This window comes from Lissotriton vulgaris, chromosome 12, assembly GCF_964263255.1.
Source record: "Lissotriton vulgaris chromosome 12, aLisVul1.2, whole genome shotgun sequence".
Classification (NCBI taxonomy): Eukaryota; Metazoa; Chordata; class Amphibia; order Caudata; family Salamandridae; genus Lissotriton; species Lissotriton vulgaris.
In genome coordinates this window covers 744029383-744051074 of record NC_141700.1, presented here as the reverse complement: position 1 = coordinate 744051074, position 21692 = coordinate 744029383, and the positions used below count along the sequence as shown (strand labels likewise).

The 21692-nt window shown below is 41.2% G+C and overlaps 1 protein-coding gene across 1 annotated transcript; it reads right to left on the bottom strand.

The window, feature by feature from the left end:
* Positions 1-222: 222 nt before the first annotated feature.
* LOC147678537 (vomeronasal type-2 receptor 26-like) lies at positions 223-21231 on the bottom strand. Its single transcript, XM_086946589.1, has 4 exons — positions 21094-21231; positions 11213-11437; positions 1265-1388; positions 223-1151 (listed from the first exon to the last, which is right to left on the bottom strand). Exons 1-4 carry the CDS (start codon positions 21229-21231, stop codon positions 223-225), a joined length of 1416 nt encoding a protein of 471 aa, XP_086802715.1.
* Positions 21232-21692: the final 461 nt, after the last annotated feature.

Genomic DNA, 21692 nt, shown 5'->3' with positions numbered 1-21692 from the left:
CCCAAACTTTGGAATTCCCAGCACTCCATGCAAAATTGCGGAATGTGTCCAGCTGACAATTACAAGAACATTAGATTTTTTAGATTAAGTGATCACCTTATTCCTCAATCACAGGTACATCCTTACAAGATACAACTCCATGTCAAAACATGTCTTCATTTTAGGAGGTGAAATGCAAAATCCTCCATATGAGTAATTGTCTGTCAGGATAACAACGCATCACTAAATTGCTACAGTTTTTCTTTTCTTGACTGGATTCCTCCCCATTAGATATTCTCTTGTGTTCATCTCTGGTCTCAGCAGGATAATATAACACTTTGGAAAAAATATACAGGACGTAAGAGAAGAGCTAGAAGACATTATTGCAAAGATCTCCATGGCCACCATGTACTTGCCCTTAGTGCTGAGATAGGCTGGAAAAAATGAGATCCAAACGCTGAGGAAGGCGAGCATGCTGAAGGTGATGTATTTTGTTTCATTGAAACTGTCGGGCAGTTTCCTGGCTAAGAATGCTAGCATGAAGCTGGTGGTAGCCAAAAGCCCAAGATACCCAAGCATACTCCAGAAAGCAATAGATGAACCCTCATTGCATTCTATTATAAGGATTCCAGGTTGGGTATTAATGTTATATTCTGGGAAAGGTGGAACTAAGCTCAACCAAAAAGTGCAAACAATACCCTGAATGAGTGTGCAGATAATGACAACCATATAAGACGTTTTGGGCCCAACCCATCTTATTAAGTCACTATTAGGTTTAATAGCACTGAAGGCTAGGACCACCATGATGGTTTTGGCCAGGATACATGACATACAAAGAGCAAAAATGATGCCAAATGCCACCTGGCGCAAGAGGCATTTCTCTGTTGTTGGATAACCGATGAAGGCCATGGAAGAGAGAAAGACCAGGGTGAGTGAAAGGAGGAGGAGGTAGCTGAGCCAGCGATGATTGGCTTTCACAATAGGTGTTGCTCTTGAATGAAAAAAGAGTGCAAAAATTGAAGCTGGGATTGCTGAAAGAAAAATACTAATGGCTGCCAAGGAGGCACCTAAAGGATCTTCATAGGAAAGGAAAACTCTGGGCTTCATAATGCATCTTTTTTGGTAAGAATCAGCCCATTGATCCCAAGGACACATGGAACACTCCACAGAATCTGGAAGGAGACACAAACAAATGTTTTAGTACTCTCAGATACTCTTTAGGTGGTGTTGTGTTTCATTGTATTGTGCTGTGCTGACCAGATATATAGTTGGTTGGTTCAATTACCTGTTTGGTTAGCTATCTCTCCTTGGGGACATTGAACACACAAGAAGCAGCAGATAGGATCTCCTTCTTTAGAAGCTTTTCTAAATCCTGGAGGACATCTTGGAGTGCATTCTGAGGCAGGAACCTGGAAAGCAGAAAGACATTTGTCTATTGTTCTATTTAATATTGCACAAATGGGGCAGACAATAGGTAGATACTGTGGAAATGGGAACGCAAGCAAAAGGACAAAAAATATTTAAATGGGAACGGAAGCAAAAGGAAAAATAATATTTTTTTAAATGAGCCAATGTCCTGATAACTATGCAAAATGTAAATATTCCTTCACATATCTATGAGGAGGTTAATATGATGCAGAGAGCAATGGAGAGAGTGAAAAACATGATTAGAGATGTGAAAAAAGCAAACTGGAGAGATCAAAAAGAGTCATCCTTCTCAGAAAGATATTAGGCCACTGTTATGAACTTAGAAAATGAAAGAAAAATCACCAATGCCCAATTCCTGCATCTTCATTTATGCCCAACCATAAGGAGATGCACTTTGAGGAATGTATCTCCATTGTAGTTTCATTTAACACTGACCAGTGGCATCTGCTCATTGGTGCCTTTTTTGATACCCATGTATGAGAATGAAAACTAGTGCAGGTGTCAATGAATAAGTGGATAGTGGTGTAATGGCTATATCAATGGGTAACAGCTTTACCAAGGAAGTTTGAAAATGTTGGTTCCTTCAAGTGCCTGGAAGCTTGGAAATGATGGTTCTTTAAAGTGCCTGGCAACAGGTATTGGTGGTACACACCTATTTCGTAAGCTTGTCATTAGGGTAAGGTGAAGCCGAGTTAGGGGCTGAACTGTTTTGTACTAATGTATGTATTGGTGTAAGTGGTGGTACTGGGACTACAAAGTTCATCATGTCAGGTGAGTAGAATCTGGGAGGACAAAAGTGCCTTGAAAAGTAGCCTATAATATTAGAGGTTGTGAGCACTGAATAGAGTGAGACCACAGTCTGTGGGCACAAGGAGTTTGGTGTTGCACAATCTGACAAACACATTGTAAGGTACAATTGTAGGAGGGAACAAAGACTGTTCTGAATTGCCTTTATTGGCTCAAGAATAGAGTCTGGTATAGCACAGTTTGAAGGGACACATGTCTCAGGTAAACCGTCTCAGGTAAGCACAGACCGTGGGAGCCCAGGTTGGGAAAAGGGTTGCCAGAAGAACAGATTGGGGAGCACTATTTGGGGCAACAATCTGGAGGATAATTCTACAGGACTCAGTCCTTAAGGGATACTACAGATATGAAGAGATCAGCCAGATAACATTCTGGTAGAGAACAGAGCCAAGAAGAGGCATAGATCGGATATGCACGGTCAGCTAGAAGTATATAATATACATGATTCCTGCATAACCTTCTGTGAGAAATTAGGCGGTAGGTTGACTGGGGTGTGGGCCCTGGTCAGGCAACAGCCACAATTCCTTGCACGTTCACCCACAAAAAGTCACTAATTTAATCTGTGCTTAACCCTGGGTAGCTTAGCACACGAAACAGTCAGGCTTAACTACGAGACAATGTGTAAAGCATTTATGAAGCAGACAAACAGCAAAAAGTGAAAATACAACACAAGAAATTCCCAAACCAATTTATAAACATAGACTACATTTTAATAAACTTTATAACACTAAAATGGCACAAATCAAATTAGTAGAACCAGACTTATACATTTTTTAAGTTTTTAGTGCAATCTAGCGCATAAAATATCAAAGCTCCAACTGCGGACATATAGCCGTGCAAGAACAGGTCAAAGTTGAAAGTTAAGACTGACTGCTATGGTTTATGGTTCATATACAAGAAATAGATTGGTCCTGGTCAGCCCATACCTTTGGACTTAAAAAAATTCTTTAAGGAAAATTTCTGAGAAGGTAAAGTTCAGTGGGGCAAGGTCGAAGGAGGTGTCTGAGGCGGTAGCGCCACCATCGAAGGCCTTTGGTTGATGCCACAGTGAAGATTTCTACATTTGGAATTAGTCTTCGAAATGGAAGTAAAACTACTCCAGCAGGAGGAAGCAGAGGGTTGTAGCAAAAGACAGTTCCATGAGATTGAATACTCATTTGGTGAGAGACTGCTGGAACAGATTTGCTGTTGCTGAAAAGAATGTAATGGGAGAAGCTGAAAAGTCAATCTGACTGGTGATGCATCTCGGGTGGATAGGCTAGCAGGTTGGTCCCAGCCTCCTCCTGGTTCTCAGAGCATAGTTTTGGAAATGTGCCATCTGGGCCCATTTAGCACCATAACCAAGGATCCTGGACTGGTGGGACACCTCTTTGGGGTTCAGGGCTCACTGAGGCTGTTTCCAGGTATGTGTTCAAGATGGTGGGAGCCTGTTATGACCCTGTGGCTCTGAACAGGATTTGATACAAGAGAACAGGGTTTTCGTACACAGGAAGTGATGGCGCTCAGCTGATTAACATTGGTGTATTGGACTTGTAACAATTTGGTATGGTGCTGACAGGGAAGGGGGACCCTACTAACCCCTTAATCTGTGAAGGAAAATCCTACCACATATACATGTAGCAACAGTCCCGTGCACACATACAGTATTAAAGTACACAATGTAGATGTAATTCGAAAGCAAATGGCACAGTATTCAATGTTGATGTCTTGATTTCTTTAATTGGTCTTAACACAAAGTAGCCAGCTTACACGTGTTTCGTCAGAGTAACAGTGGTCTCCGACTCTTCAGGGCTTAATGGTTGATTCCAAGGTAAGTGACGTCCCTGGACCGGTAATAATTCGATGATATTGAAAGAGCGCATGCCCCATACTTGTTTTACAGAACTGTGACTGCTCCTGGTAGATAGCAAGCTGACTGAGCCCAGAAAACTTACTGAGGTGGCAGACCTCGGGGCTAGCACCAGAATGTCCAAGAAGGTATCTGATTGGGACTCCCAAAAGGGTTGCTAGGATTCCCAATAAGCATGGGCCTAAAATTTGTTACGCTCGCGAAATTTGCGGATTTTCTGCAATTTCGCAATCCGCGAATCTCACGAAATTGCCGAAAATTTGCAAATTCGTGAGCGGGCGGATTTTCTTTATTTTTTATTGCCAGCTCACTTAAAGGACCCCTGCACCCTTCGGCGAGATGGCATAGTAAGTGGTAACACATACATGGTCACTGGAGACAACTCTTCTGTCCCTTTACACAGTGTATTGTGGGAAAAGCACTATACACTTACCCAACGAGGTAGCACTTACTGATTAGCCAGTAGAAAGTACTCCAACTGAGTAAAGGAATTGCACAAAAGGTAAAATCATCTTGGATAAATTTGCAGGGCAGAATTCATTCTGGCTGGCACGATGCTCGTCTGCCCCTGAGAGGGACCCTGCATAGATTACAAAGGGTGTAGCAAAATCTCCACGAGCATTCAAAATTTTGCGTGCTCGTGGAGATTTCTTGCCATTTCGCGCTTTTTTGCATGAGGACATCCCCACTTCAGTCCTCTGCAGTATCTCAGATATCTTTTTTGTTGTAGAACATGGCCAGTCTAAGATGCAAGGTTGCCTTCCCGAACTAGAATAGCTTACTCGAATTGTACAATATCTGCCTATTTCAAGTAACATTGTCTATAGATCCATTATTTCACCTTGGGTACATGAATTACTATGATTCGGCGACCAGTGGTATGTTGGGCAGGCCATCGTGGGATTAACAATATGGATAAGTTAAAATATAGGCTATAAGATACAGGTACTTCCCACAGACTGCCTTGATATCCTTGGCATTTGCCTGCAGATCAGCTGTCATTTCAACATTGACATTAATCTATATATATATATATAAAAAAAAAAGGATCTCTGTCTGTCTGTCTGTTTGTCCTTTATGCATTACTACACCATTCATCCGATCACTATGAAACTTTGGGAAGTTGTTGAGTACACTCCCACGAAGGTTTCTGGCATAAACATTTTTTAAATATCGGCCCCTCAGGGCCCTCATAATCTTTCGAATACTGATGTACGCACCAGACAGAAAAACAACAAATCGTGTATCCACAAGCACTCGAATAAATAAATAGAATTAAAACACCATTCATCCGATCGCCATGAAACTTTGGGAAGTTGTTGAGTACACTCCCGCTAAGGTTTCTGGCATAAATAGTTTTTAAATATCGGCCCCCCAAGGTCCTCATAATCTTTCGAATACTGATGTACGCACCAGACAGAAAACCAACAAATTGTGTATTCACAAGCACTCCAATAAATACATCAAATTAAAACACCATTCATCCAATCGCCAGGAAACTTTGGGAAGTTGTTTAGTACATTCCCTCGAAGGTTTCTTGCATAACCTTTTTTAAAATATCGGCCCCCCAGGGCCCTCATAATCTTTCGAATACTGATGTACGCACCAGACGGAAAAACAAAAAATTGTGTATCCACAAGCACTCGAATAAATAAATAGAATTAAAACGACACTTTGAAATGTTTTCCATATTAAAATGAATACGTTTCAATAAAAATGACACAATGTAAATTGACTCTTATTATGACGAGTTTCCTTGAATTTCCTTTCTTAGGAGATCACGGCAACGCGCGACGGGTAAGCTAGTAATATCTATATACAAGAGGATCAAGAGGTGGACAGAGGTCAAGAACTGTGATGGCTCTCAATGAACTATCAGATAATAACCAAGGTGCACTTTCTTTAGTAGTACCTGGGAACTTTAATACAATTTTTGAGCCACTTGACTAACCAAAGTTGAAGAAGCTTAGAATTAGCATCTTAAATTGTTTTGCTTGGAAAAGGGCATCAGGGCAACCAATGGGAGATGCATATATGACAAACAGAGGGCCAATACCTACAACAATGGCCACCATGCAAGTTTTACTGACTATCACCTAATCAATCTGAAACTGTGGTCTGCTCTCATCAATCTGGCAAAATTCGAGAGTGACACACAACCCACTGAGCTTTTCAATCGAAACTTTGGAAACCAGCAAGATACCCACACCTCCTACTTTGACTTCGACCAGAGACCTGCTAATCTTCAATGGCAAGACGTGTCAAGTGGACAAAGTTTGTAAAAAAACCAGACATATTGTCAACTATAAGTAGCGGCATGTCAATCTGCTTAATGATCTCAGTTGAAACTCTTTAGAAGATTTAGCAAGATTTCCCACTATCTTTTTTTGTCGTAGTATATGGTCCACTCCTGAGCTGGCAAATTATGCTGACGTTCGTAGGGATGTCATTAAGGCCAACTGCTCATCCAAAATCAGCTGGCTCCTTGACAGCAAGGGTATATTGCCCAACTTGGGAATGCAGCAACTATGGGAGAATCCAATGGTTACTAAGTTCCCTACAAAAACGAAAAAATTAAAAAACAGTTCTGGGAAATAATTAGGACAAACAACTTCTGAGCAACCCAGAGTACCTCATTGAAAGTGAGGTTTTTAGAATTCACCATTTCCCCCGGTGCGAGCCACATTGGGATGTAATATCAAATCCCCTTGACAGGAGATAATATTTTCAATTCCGCATTGGTATTCTCCCATTAAAATCTTTTTTTTACATTCAAGGGGTGCCCCACTGTAGATAACAAATGCCCCAATTGTGCTGGCCAAACGGAAACATATCCTCATGTTATTTTTATCTGTCCTGTTTATGTGGGCCCACAAAATAAATAGTTCAAACCAACCTGTAAGACCATGGATACCAGAAACAGCAGTGTTGGTCTGACACTACTGCGCTCAGACTGTTCTTTATAATATTCAACTTCTGTTGCCAAATTCATGGGATGGATGTAAAATGTAAAAATGTGGATCATAGGATCAAAAATCAAATCCTATTTTACTGTAACTAAGAAAATGTTACCAAAATTTAGTTGTACCTATTTTGATCAATAGAGAAGGATCTCCCTTTGTTTATCCATGCTGTGTTTGTGTTCCATTTATATGTTGGGGTGATATTATATGGTTTTAATAATTTATATTTTAAATTAGTTTTATGACATGCACTGCTAAAATAAAGCTTTTGATGACGATGATGAGAAGAAGTGGATTTGGCTTACCTTTGTATTTAAAAAAAAGTCTGAAGAAAAATGTCTGAGAATGTAAAGGTCAACGGGGAAAGGTTGCAACAGGTGTCCACGAAGAGAGCGTTGTCGTCAGATGGCCAGAGGTCGAAGCCACTGTGAAGATTTCTTCATCTGGAGTTCACCAAAATGGAAGTCGAAAAACTCTAGCAGGATGAAGCAGAAGATGTTAACCAAAGACAGTTCCATGAGGTCAGATACACCTTTGGCGAAGGATGGCTGACATTGCTTTGCCGCTACTGAGATGAGCATAGCCGGAAAAGCTGACCGGCAATGCACCTCGAGCGGATAGGTGAGCAGGATTTTCCAGGTCTCCTCACAGTTCTGAAAGCACTTTTTGGACAAATTCCTCATCCTCAGTGTTGGACAGTGTCCATTTGGGCAAACTTAGCACCACAACCAAGGGTCCAGGACTGATGGTACACCACTTGGGGGTTCAGGATTTACTCTGGGCTGGATCAAGGTGCGGTCTAAAGATGGTGGGAGCCTTCTATGTTCCTGTGTCTCTGAACAGGAGGCCAGCAAATTAACCCTTCAAGTTCCTTCTGGTACTCCTGGGTATAGATATAGATGCAAGGCTCAATAGCAGGGCTGGCTTTTGAGGGTTCAAGGCAGGCTCCAGGCAGCAAAGCAGTCCTTTCAGGTACAACAGCATTCTAGGAGTTCATAGCAGGCCACAGCAGCAGGCAGTCCTCGGAGAGTCCTTATGCAGGTCCAGAAGTGAACTGCAGAATGGGTCTGAAGGTCTTATTTAGATATACTGGTGCTCTTCTTCTGGAAGGTGAAAGAAGTTTCGGGAAAGGAAGTTTGAAGTGCTTGAGATTTTGTGACTCTCCTGCACTAGTTCCAAGCTGGATGCAGGAAAATTACAGGGTTATTAGGCCTTTTGTGCGAAGGCAGAGTCCAGGCTATTCGGATGTAAGAGGACTGTGCTCAGCTCCGGCCCCATCCTGTCAACAGATGGCCCACTGAGGTACACCTAATCCCTCTATTGTAGGACTAGGAGGAATTCACAAAATCTAACTGTCTGCTATACCCAGTCATGAGACCCAACACATGCTGCAGAAACAAAGGGCCAAGGGCAGGAATATGGCAACTTTCTAAAACTTTACCATTAAAGAAGGATTATCGTTACAATTTCATAAATACCAAACATGAAATATATGGGTCCTCTCAATTAGAAATTACAGCTTATTAAATGTAATAAGGAATCTGCAAAGTTATTCTATGGGAGGTGTAAGCCTCACAAGAGTGAAAAAGAAATTTGAGAGTTTTTCACTACCAGGACATGGAAAACATAAACTTTTTTATTACAGAACACTCTGCCCTACGGGCTGCCTAGCGCCTACCTTAAGGGTGACTTTTATGTAATAAGAGAGATGTTTACGACTTGAAAAGAGGGTTTGAATGCCAAGTTTACATGACAGTGTGACACTGCATTCAGGATGTAATGGCTGGCCTGGGACATGGTTTAGCATGCTACTTAGGTGGGTGGCACAATAGGTTCTGCAGGCCCACTAGTGGCATTTAATTTACAGATCTTGGGTATATGGCATACCACCCTACAAGGGACTTAAAAGTAAATTCAATATGGAAGTTAGGTATATGTTATTCAAACCATGTTTAGGGAGTGAGCACAAGCAATTTACACTGTTTAGCAGTGGTAAACTGCTCAGAGTCCTAAGAACAACAAAATCAAAATTCCAGCAAAAATTGGAGTTAAGCAGGTGAACCATTTTGGGGAATATCACTTAAGGTTGACAGGTATAGCAACACCTGTCTCAAATGTCTTTATAATTGGCAAATTGTTACACATACAGTCGCCCATTGCAAAGGAAAGATGTCAGAACTCTAGTATTAATGACAATGTTATTGAAGTCTAGTTCTGGCATCACAATGCCTGCTGCCAGAGTCAGCAGCTAATGTGAAAGGCAGGTCAGGACATGGAGCAGCTGTTTAATGCAACAAAAATGAAATGTTGCTTTTTTTCTTTTGCTCTATTTTTCTAGCTGATAGTGACTACCAGAAGGAACAAGATTATTTTCTGCATTTCTTAAATAATTGCTGAGAAGTTAGTTTATTTCCGCATTTTTCTCCAAATTTCAAGTTACTGCAGATTCATTTATCTTTTTAAATTGACTTGTATTGAACTGATTCTGATATGTTTTTGAAACAAAAATCTAAGAGATGTCCTCCCTTTCATATAAAGACCTATGCACTAATGTTTTAAGTGGTTTGTGGGGAAGGTGATGATGTGACCATGTATCACATGGGATAAAGCACCCATTGCCATATATGATAAGAATATTGCAAGTAACCTTAGATTTCCCTAACCTTATAAAGGAACTCGGTCTACGGCGTTGTTCCTCTTTATGGGTATTGAACTCCTCGGTGACCTGAAATATCATTATATTGTATAGCAGGAGGTACTTTATCCCCATATAATGGAGACTGAAAATTCTGCAGAGTGTATAGAATGGATGTAACATTTCCATTCATTGATTCATGTCACAGTGTATAGGCAATATTGCAGGGATTCGTCATAGGTTCAAGGGTAGACAGTGTGGATGGGAATTAAGTCTGTGGAAGCATTTTCTGAAGAAGCATAGGGGGTGGAACTTAAAAACCCCGATTTGTGCCTGTAGTGTGGGGTAAGGTACAATCTGAAACAAAGAAAGAAAAAAGAAATGTTTGCCTAGTTTAATCACAAGTTAATGGACTGTAATGCAGTCTTAGCAATTGTTAGGGAGTTTTGCAAGCATTCTAACAATCGTCTCTGTATTTCCTCAATGTGATGTCCTAAAGGTGCCAGATATGTCAAGAAGTGGCTAGCCATGCTCACTGTGCCAGACAAATCAAGTTGTATCTTTAATAGTGAGGCATATGTAATCCAGAACCAATCTGAGGTTGCTTGTATTGCTCTTAGATAGGACGTGGCTTGGCAGTTTGGGGTGGACTGTTACTTTGTTAGAATGACTAAGGCTGATTTACATGCATCTGTTCTGGGGAATGGCATGTGGACAAAACACAATCAACTAGAATGCAGCACTGAGTGATTTCCAGTGACAAAAACTTTTTGCAAGAATTCAAAGCATCAAACTTGTGTTTTCACTACATAGATTTCTATGCGTCCTGCAGTACACATAGAAAGAGGAACATGTCTATGAGGATTGTTTTTGTCAAGGAAGGTTCCCTTCCAGCACAAAAACAATACTGCCTGTGATACAGACACCCTTGTAACATGGTGCAAATGGTGCCTGCGTTGAAGCTAGGCTGCACTGTACGTGCCAGTACAGAGAGAGCAGACATGGTCCATATCTTAGTAGATATGGCTCAGTCCTGCTCTCTCTATGTGATGCAGTGCATCAAGATGTCTTGCTGCACTTTGTTGTGTCAAATCTTAGTAAATCTTAGACTGAGTCACTATATCATTACAATATGAACAATTTGGTATTGCACATCAGCATTCATTGAAACTTTGGCAGAGAAGAAGGCTGCAGTGACACTGGTAAAGCAATGCAAAATAGAGACGTCCTACTAACGTCAATGCATCACAAAGCTTTTCCTCAGGTTGTAGGTAACAGTAGTTTTTCCACTTTAGGTAAACACCCTTTTGTGTCCTTCAAGTGACATGTGGAACACAGACCATGTCAGACACAATATTGGTTCAGTTTTAGCAACTGCTCTTTTTTAGCTCTTATCTAAATGATCTTGCATCTTAGGTTGGAGGATGGCCAATATTTACTTTTATCAGTTGCAAGGTATTTGGGGCCAACTATTAGTCTACCATGGGACATGTTTCTCTCCCAGAGGCAAATGGGAGGTAACATGCAGAATAGCCTTTCATGCACATCTCCTACCTGTGCAGCTATTGGCCACTGGATGGCACTGGAGTTGATCTGAAGGTTCTTTCCTAGGGGGGCACTGGTGGTATAATGGCCCACTGTTCTCTGATGTATTGTTCCATCTGATCCCTCCTGCCACTGTATGATGTCATACTGGGCGGCTGGATTTCCAGCACCATCAAAAAAAGCCTTTGTTCCAAATGAGTCCTTAAAGTGTACATCCTGAATATAGTGAAGAAGCTAGAAAAGAGGAGAGGAAGGGTTTACATAAGCACATTTTCTGTAAAGCATGAAATGGTGAGTGATAAGAAAGATATGCTTAAGCCATATCGCGTTGTCTCCACAATTAAAAGGGAAAAGAGGTTAACTTTATAATTAAAGAGTTACTGTTGCTTAAGTTTTTTTCTAATAGTCCATTTGCATTTGGATGGAGTAGGAGGGAGTAACTAATTACACATTGTTATTGCCCTAAAATCAATAATGAAATCAACACCTCAGTTTATCCTGCAGACCCCCACAAAAAAAGAAAATAAACTGTGATCAGATGACGCGGTAACAGTGTTGGAGTGACCACCTTCTTCCTACCTGTCTGATCCAGATATGTCAGAAAATACAGTGTGGAGACATGGAAGAAGTCCCACCAACACATAGAAACACAGCTCACAAATAGTGAGCAGGTGTTGCCTCTCAATGTTTCTCAGCTGTGCTGTCTGCAGTTCATGTATTAACTTGGAGACGGGGCAATGTTTCAAATAAGCAATGGAACATCCAATAGTTCTATTAGCTTTGAGATTATTCTTATCGAGATGGCCATTGCACTTGTACATGCACACCCTTAGATTGATTTTTCTTATAGCCAAAAACAAACAATCACTGCAAGAAGGCGCCATGCATGTGAGCATGCCTATGAGACATCAAGGAATTATATTTCTTAGAACAGAAAATAATTCTGCCCTAGATGGTTATCACACTTGAGCTGATATTTCCATCTATCTCGGAATTGTTTATAAATTACTTCCCCATGGCAGCACATGCAACAATCAGCATTTTTGGGGCAAACTGATACTTAGAGGTCCACATTTTTTTAATGAAGAGAACAGGGGTGTAAAAGGAGAAGGGGAGCTGGAATGGACAGAGAGTGGCAGACATTAGTCCCTCCTCCACTGGGATACAATCTGTGATGTCAAAACATGGTGAGACCGAAATGCGCCTTGCGCGCAACAAAGGAATAGGGTGGGAAATCATCAAATCAGGTGCAGGGAAGTGAGAAAGACAGGAAAGCAATCGAATCAAGATCTAGAAAAAGACAAAAAATATATATATTTATAAATGGGTAACAGTGAGTTATGGGGATATTTTTCACCTCAGTTCTGGGTAACATCAAGTAAGTAAGTAAGTAATGTTTATTTTGTGCATGATTAATTAAAATCTTTACAAAAATATAAAACACCAATAGAAACATTAAAAACAATTAATAATTAAGCCTAAAAGGTACAAGATTTACTGGGATCAGTTCAAGGTTGTCCTCAGGTCCTAATAGATTTTTTCAAACGCTATTGAGTCTTTTTCTTATTAGGTCAAAGAACTTCACAACCTGGCAATTCAGTTTGGTGTTATTGGTGGTAAAGCATAATTTGACTGCCTGCCTGCAGGTCCGAACAGCATGTGATTTAAAGGATGGTAGCAAAAGGGTTTACCTCAAATCCCTTAGTCTAGGGCATATACAGATCACATGAACAATGTCCTCGTTACCAGACTTACACAGGCGATACTGTTGTGAAGCATGTGTTCTCTCCCAGGGGGGCAGGTGTGGCAGTATCGGGATTACACCAAGGCGTAATTTTAGAAACTTTTCTTTGACTTTTATTTTCATCCCGGTATTAAGGTATGCTTGTGGCTGTATTTTACCATAATCACCCAGGGTTGTCCATCCATGCACTCTGTTTGCTAAGTCCTTCTTGTCTTCAATCGCTGAGATAATACCTGCTGATTTTTTAGCTAATTTTTTGAAGGACTGGAGGTCTATAGATGTTTCCCAGATGTCAGACAAACTTATAACTTCAATTGATTCAAATAAGTAGTCTCTAGGCAACAAAATACGATGCCGGAGTAACTCTTCCCATATGTTGGCATTTAGGGAGTCGGCCTCTGCTTTGCGGATCTTGCGCCAGCTGGCTACATATGCACTCCGCCTTTCTAATGTTTGTTTAAGGATGCCAAATTGTAAATTAATCTGAGCAGGAGAGACATATTTAGGAAGATTAAAAATTGCCCTATAGGAATTGGCTATGACTGTGTCCAGCAGTGCGGCATCCTTCCCATAAAGAGATTCACTCCCGCATGTGAGCGTTGGTTGTAGTTTTGCACGCAGGACTTCAGGAAAAGGTTTAAGTGTGAGATCGGGGAGTTTGGCCTTCAATGATTTTAATGCCAGATAAGTCATTGTGGCCTTCCCACAGAATAGACAGAGAGTGGCAGACATTATTCCCTCCTCCACTGGGATACAATCTGTGATGTCAAATCATGGTGAGACCAAAATGCGCCTTGCGCACAACAAAGGAATAGGGCGGAAAATCATCAAATCAGTTGCAGGGAAGTGAGAAAGACAGGAAAGCAATCGAATCAAGATCTAGAAAAAGACAAAAAATATATATAATTATAAATGGGTAACAGTGAGTTATGGGGATATTTTTCACCTCAGTTCTGGGTGACATCAAGTAGACAACAAGAGCGAAGCTTAAGCTGCCTATGATGTCACTCAGAACCCTGAGGTGAAAACATCCCCATAATTCACTCTTTGACCATCTATAATTTAATGTCATGTATGGCCCTCAAAATCATGTGCCTCTGCTTTCAACTTCTGCACAGTGGCAGAGGCATACTGGGGGGTCATACATAACCTGGCCTCTTATTGTAAAGGAAAACGAGGCGAGCTCTTCAACTCTAAGTGGAATCTTTTTTCTCAGGAGGCAACGTAGTCACCCAACCAGCACGGCCAGGCAAGGAAACAACTGCCACCCCATAGAATATTCAGCACAAGACCATGGAACACAGGACATGTCATGGCAGCACGAGCCGGGCAGCACGAGGCGAGCTGCGAAAGTGTTAAACAGATCATAACACCTCTATTATGTATCCCTGTACCCAAGGTAAAAAAATAAAACTTTACCTGCCATCTCCGAGCCACCCTCAATACCTTTCCTGCTGTCCTTACCTGTCCTTCAACTGTGCTTTCTACTTTGAGTCAAAGTAGACCAGCAGTTGGATTGACAAACTCTCTGAGAGCCTGACTGCCTAGCCTGGAAGACCGTTGTAATGTAACAACAATGGCTAGCTCGTTTTGTTATGAACTGTTGTTACATCATAGCAGTAAGTTGTCAGATTTAGAAACTGAAAATAAACAATAGAGGCTCTCTATGAGAGCCATCATTTTTTTAAAATTCTTTTTGTAGGAGTTTTATATATATAGGGCGAACTTGACCCGAATGTATCAGAGCACTTTACATGAGCATCAGTTGCTTTACCTAAGGACACATTCTTTTTTGTTAGGCACAGGGAGATTAAGTGATAAGCTCAGAACCAGAGGATACTGAGCGTCGTTCCGAGACTGAAACCCGGTTCCTCAAATTTAAGGTCGACTGCCCTAGCCATTAGGACACATCTTCTCTGCATAACAAGTGCATATTAGATAAAATACGTCTGTTTACTAATAAGCATGTTGAGCAGACCTAAGAAATTGACAAACTCCACCAGAGCCAACATTCATGATATGGACCCATCTTTAAGTTTATTTTGGTAATTGGTGCGCATACAATGGTCCCCATTGGTTAGTGCATCCAATGAGCTGATATTAACCTCTTCGAGGCTCATGACGAGCTGAGCTCATCATGAGCCACAGCGCTCCAGTGCTCATGACGAGATCAGCTCGTCGTGAGCCGTGGAACGCTCGCATGCGGGGATAATTCCCCTGCTGTACTGAGCGTTCCACAGGAACGGGTATGGCCGTGACGAGCTGAGCTCGTCATGAGCATAGGAGCGCCGTGCCTCATGACGAGCTCAGCTCGTCATGAGCATGGGGGCGCTGTGCGTGCCCCCCTACCCCCCAGCACAGAGGGGGTTAACCCCCGCAGCGAAGGGGTTAAATATGTGTTCTAGTTTGAGCTAATTCATTGTTTACAATCACTTTCTTCAGCAGGTAGTGTGAAATGAGCTGAAAGTTCAAGTCATAGGTATGCTTCAGGAACAATGCACATATGTGTAAACATTGGTGTGAACACACGTCCAGTTATATTTGTGCTATTTTTCACCCAATTAACAAGTAGTATGTACTGATGAATGGCTCAGTAGGTCCAGTATTCATACTGGTGCCATGCTTTTAAGGTGAGGGATTCCGTATACTACACCCACATCTGGTTCTGGACAGTTCTTACCTTCCCCTGCCAAAGCTCCAATGAGTATGGGGTAACAAAACACTAGTATCAGGTTCCTTACTGTGTGCTGGAGGCAAGCCCCTTTGAAGTGCAAGTTGGGCATGGCTCATTCTGTCTACACCCAGTGCCCTTTGTCTCACTGTGTAGCTGGAAAACACAAGCTCCAACAGCAGAGTCATGTGACCCAGGATACTGTCTGAAAGCATAAATAGTTAGGAGAAGATAATGACAACTTTCCAAAAGTGAGATTCTCAGAGTTGTAACTTTAAATCCACTTTTACTATTAAAGAGGGTTTTATATTACAATTCATTTTAGTACAAACTTTACAACCCTATCTGCTCTCAATCCAAAGTTGTCACTTACTACATTTAATAAGGTAACCCAGTGATATCAAATGGGAGAGAAAGGCCTTACAGTAGTTAAAAACGAATTTAGGAGATTTTCACCAACAGGACAAAAAACATACACTCACTTCTCCTACTTATTAAATAAAATTTAAAATTTCTTATGACCCTTTAGGGCCTACCTTAGGGGTGACACAAGTATCAAAAAAGAATGTTTAGGCCTGTCAAAAGTTTCTTTTGCCAGGTCAAAATGGCGGTTTAGAACTGCACTTCAGGTTGCAATGGCAGACATGAGACATGTTTCCAAAGGCTACTTTAGTGGTTGGTGCAATGAGTGCTGCTGCCCACTAGTAGCATTTAATTGACAGGCCCTGGTTACCCATAGTACCATATACTAGAAACTTATAAGTAAATTAAATGTACCAGTCAGGTGTAGGATCATTTTACTCTGCTTAAGGGAGAGAGCACATGCACTTTAGCACTAGTTAGCAGTGGTAAAGTGCACAGAGTCCTAAGGCCAACAAATGAATTTCAGATAGCAGGAGGGTCCAGCAATAGGTTTGATAAAAGACAACACCAAGGATGTCCGGTCTAACATGGAGCACAAGCCTGCATTTGTTATTAACACAGAGGTACATAACACACTTTCATCTGCTGGTGTGCATTATATGAAGTTTCGTGTAATTGAATGTTTTTAGACATATTCTTAGTTAGACAAAACTTCATAAATCATGCACGGATGCACCAAATGTGATGTGTGCACAAATGCAGCCACATATGATTACTCAAAGAGATGACATAAGTACCTCTGCAACTGTGCAAATGGGGATCATCAGACCACAGGTGTATATTGTTCAAGATACAGCTGTGAGTGTGCACTTTGTAAAAAACTGTGTCTTCTAAGCGCATGCACCTCGTCACAAATTTTCAGAATTAGATATATGCACTTGTCGTCAAAGCAGGCAGCTCTGCGACACTGTGGCAATTCATGATAGTTAGGCATCTTCCAACTTCACAAGGGAAGACCAGGGGGCCTATCATGATGCTTTCTTCTGCAATGAGCCATCACAGAAGTATCCCTTGGTTAAGGCATGTTTATTCTGAAAGCAGAGCTCGGAAGCAGAGGCTTGTAATTGCTGCTAACTGTTTACAAGCTTTGTCGTCAGAAATGCATGAGTTAATCCGAAGATATTTTGATTTAATGTATGAATGCATGATCTTTTCTTCCCTTGATATAGTGCTTAATTTGAGCTGGTGGTTTCTGATTGGGGCGCACTGGCCCTCATTTTTGGGGTCCGGCACTTATTTCTCTTCATCTAACATTCCTGGAGAGCATGAGAAGAAAAAACACACAAAGTTGAAAGAAGAAGGAAGAGAATGACAGAAACCCACCATGAAGAAAGAAAGCAGAGACCCTCAAAAGTGAGATAAAGGAGCAGGGAGTGTGTGGTAGTAGCCTAGAGAGACATGAGGTGGATTCAGAAGTATGCAACCTTGGTATTTGGTGCACCAACCTCTATTAGCCGGGTCGAGGGCTTCTGAGCAGAACTTAGGGCGCCAGCACTTTTTATTTTACAAACCAAGCACTGGCTGGCACAGTGCAGAAAACATCATCTTGATACGGCCCTAGAATTTTACTTTGTGCAAACTGATGTAGTCAGCAATATCAGTAGAGAGGACAATGTTTAAATGAACATTGAACCTAAGTGGATGTTTCATTGTCCTGTGCAGTTTTAGGCATACTGAATAGGTAGGGAGGAAACTAATGCCCACATGCATCAAGGTAAATTGCATTCGCAAACGGTGCGAATCTCAAAATTTGTCCGTTTGCGAATGCAATTTCCTTTTTTGGGATGCATCATGTTTTTTTATTTTTTCGCAATTTCAGGAATCGTAATTATGTTGCGATTTCTTAAATTGCGATTGCATTTAAGAAATTGCAATTTGTGATTTCTTAAATGCAATGCATGAATATTTTTTTTTTGTGAATTCGCAAATAGGAAGAGGTAAATTACCATAAAGTTGAACTTCATGGTAATTTTCTAAAACTTTCAAAAATGCACAAAAGTGCATTTTTGAAGGTGTGTGTGTGAAAAATGTTCTTAAAGTTAAATTTCAGGGGTGCAGCAGGGGCTCCTTAGGACCCCCCCCCCCTGCACCCTTGCATTAGCATTCTCATTTTGCGATTCCTTAATTGCAAATCGCAAAATGAGAATGGCTTCCCATTCAATCCTATGGGCCTCTAGGCCCATAGGAAACAATGGGAAGGGATTCCTTAATTCGATTCGCAAATTGTGAATCGCAATTAAGGAAAATTAAGGAATCGCAAAAAATATTGCGATTTCTTAATGCATAGCATTTTGCGATCACTTAATTGCAATTTCTTAATTTTCGCAATTAAGAAATCGCAAAATGTAACAATGATGCATGTGGGTGTAAGCTACTATTCCTGTTCTGTCACTGTTGACATTTCACATGCATTCTATTTATTAAATTGTCTCAAGATAATGGATTATGTGTCCGGTACGGTACAAAAATTCACAATTGCATACTTAGACCTTGCATTTCCAAAAGCTTTACATATATTTGCAACTTAAAACATGGCATTCATTGGAACTCAAATTATATTTAGAACTCTACACAAATAATGCTTCCTTCCTTGAATGTCCAAATGAACATCCATGCAAACACCAGTGCTTACTTGCCAAGGATGGAAAGACAAGATCTTGGCACAGCCTTTCTGACTGAAAGGGCCATTCAGTGGCCTGCAGGAAAGTAAGCCTTCTAATGCGATCGCAAAGGCGTAAACAGCCTTGTAGACATTGTAGGTGACTCTCGGGCTGGTCACTTCATCGTAGATGTCACTGTTACTGTCAAGCCTCTCATCGCCTGTGCATGGTTTTGTTTCGTTATTCCACGAGTCACACAAGGTTTCTTGATGTGGCCACTTGCAGCCAAAAGCTAATTCCCAGGATGTTCTATTGAAATAGCCATTTGGTAGCCAAAAAGGGCGATTGTTGTTGAGAAACTCATTAAATCCTAGCATCTCCCAGCTGTAGACTGCAAATCCAATTGTGCCAGAGAAGGTTTTTACATACTTCTCCGTTGATAAGAGGGCTGAGGTTGACCAAGCTTCACTGGCAATGAAGACCTTTTCAGTAATGTTATGTTTCACCAGCTCCTCCAACAGAGGCAGCAGATGGGAATCAAGGCCAAATATGACTATGGCATTGGCGGTGGTGTTTCGGATCACCTGGACAATATGGGGTGCATTTCTATCTGCACGGCTGAGGATGATGTTCTCTGTGAAGGCTACACATGCCCCATTCTTCTTCAGCTCTGCCTGAAATATCTGAGCCCCATTTTGGCCATAGTCATCATCCACAGCAAGGAGACCCACCCAGGACCAATTGAAGTGCATCACCAGCTGGGCCAGTCCACGAAACTGAACGTCATCACTGGGGATGGTCCTGAAGAAGGTAGGGAACTGGTTCCGGTCACTCAGAAGTGGGATTGATGCTAAATAACTGATCTGTAAGAAAATATTCCTAATGAACATTCTTTGTTTGGATTGTGGAAGGCACATCAAGGCGTTACTATCTTTGTGTTTTGTAAAGTAGACTAGCATTGAGGGCACTGTCAATATGTGTATAAACATTTTTAATGTGTTACCAAAACTCTTTTTCATTTTAATGTATGTGGGTGGGGACATTCACTTACAGAGATCTCCACTACTAACCAGGGTCCCCAAGCACATCGTGACAAAGACTTATTGCATATGTTTGGAGACTATATGAAAACCCCACTGAGCCCCATTTACTAGAAGGTTCACCTGTGAAGATTGTGCAAATTCTGGCATGTCAGGCCTGTTCTGGGTACAGCTTCAGACCAGGACATAAAATGATGTGGTTCTCCTTTATATTGTACACAGTTTAATGAGCATATTTCTATTTTCAAGTGGTAGGGAGAGAAACAAGAGCAAAATAATCTTGGAACAGGTGACATTGCGGTACTATGCTCTCTTTCATGGTTGTAACCAGGAACATTGAGTAGGGAATATCATGATATCTTAATATCATAGGCAAAATATTGAGGACACAGATATTATAAGCTAAGTCCATATAAGTTCAAATTTAGTGTTCCTAATTCCACATCTACATACTTTTTATATATATTTATATCATTGTTGTACATATATGAGGTGCTAGGTATAGAAAATATATATATATATACTTATCTGTTGATATTTTTGGCCTCAAAATTATGGGTACGATATTGAGGTATAACCTACTCAATATTCAGGACCCACAACATATTACGGTCTCTCGAGTGGGGCTAGGTCTGTGTTACACCTTAGACCTAAGACCTAAGCCTAAGCATGGTTGAGGCATTATTTGGAAATCATGAGGCTGCAGTGTTTGATAGGGGAGAAAGAGGTTGGTGGCTGTACCTATCATAGATTGGTGTTCATGGCACAGGAAAGATGAGTAACAATATACGAGTCTATTAACCCCTTCGCTGCTCATGACGAGCTCAGCTCGTCATGCAGTACACGCACTGGTCGTGTGCTTATGACGAGCTGAGCTCTTCATGAAATAAAGTATTTCCAGCTTCTCCAGCACAGAGGGGGAATTGCCTTAGCAGTCATGTGGTTAAGATGCAATTAGTCTAGATAGCCAAGTGCAATAAAAACAAAATCTAAATTATGCTCTTTTACATATGTTGTGGACCCAGAAATCAGACTGAAGAGAGATTGGTATTGCTGTTGGTAACAGGAGGGTGGCCTGTGCAGGTGTTTTTGCACCTATATGCCTCATGCCCTGTAAAACTAGCAAATGAAACAGAGCACCTCAGAAAGCAAAGTTCTTTCTCAGGATAACTCACAAGCATCGATGCAATCAGACCGCTATAATATAAGAATACACTGACACAAATTGGACCTGGGTCAGTCTCCATGCTCCCTATTTTACACAATTTTGATTTTATAAGTCACCCTGAGTGTGACTGTAAAGATCACATGTGTGAAGTGCATTATGGTCAGCTGGCCTGCTATCTTCAGAAATTATAGACTAACTTTACATAATAATGTGAAAGAAAATAGGGCACTTTCCCACATCTTACCTGGGGGTATCTGTAGAGACCCAACACTCTTGCCATGGGGATGGAGCACGAGGATCCAGCATCCCCAACAATACCAGCAATGTGGCCCTCCCTGTGACAGTGGAAGTTCAAAATATGTCTGTCCTGCCCAGTCAGCATCCACAGGGTGCCGTGGAGGGCCAGCAGTGGATCCGCACACGAGTCGTAGATCTGGAAGCCAAGTGTGACATTGGGCAGGAGTTCAGGGTTCTTGTTGATTTCCTCAATGGCAAACACCAATGCCTGGAACCACAAGTAATTCTGAAAGACAAACCTAGGAAATGTGTTTCAAAGAATGGCCAATAAAATCAGTCCATTTGATTACTTTTTGAATGAGATGCATATTTTAAAGGGCGATTGAGGCCTATTTATTTTAGATGCACCCTTTTTCTCCTTTGCATATATAAATATGTCTTCATATTTTTAGTTAAGGTTTTTGCAAAATATAGCTATGCATTTGTGCAAAACAATCAGTTTAAATAAATTCTCAATCTATAATGGAGCAATGAACACAAACATGGTGGCTAATGCAATGCCCGTCTAAAGGGTGGGCCTACCAAAGTACATTTCATTGTGACATA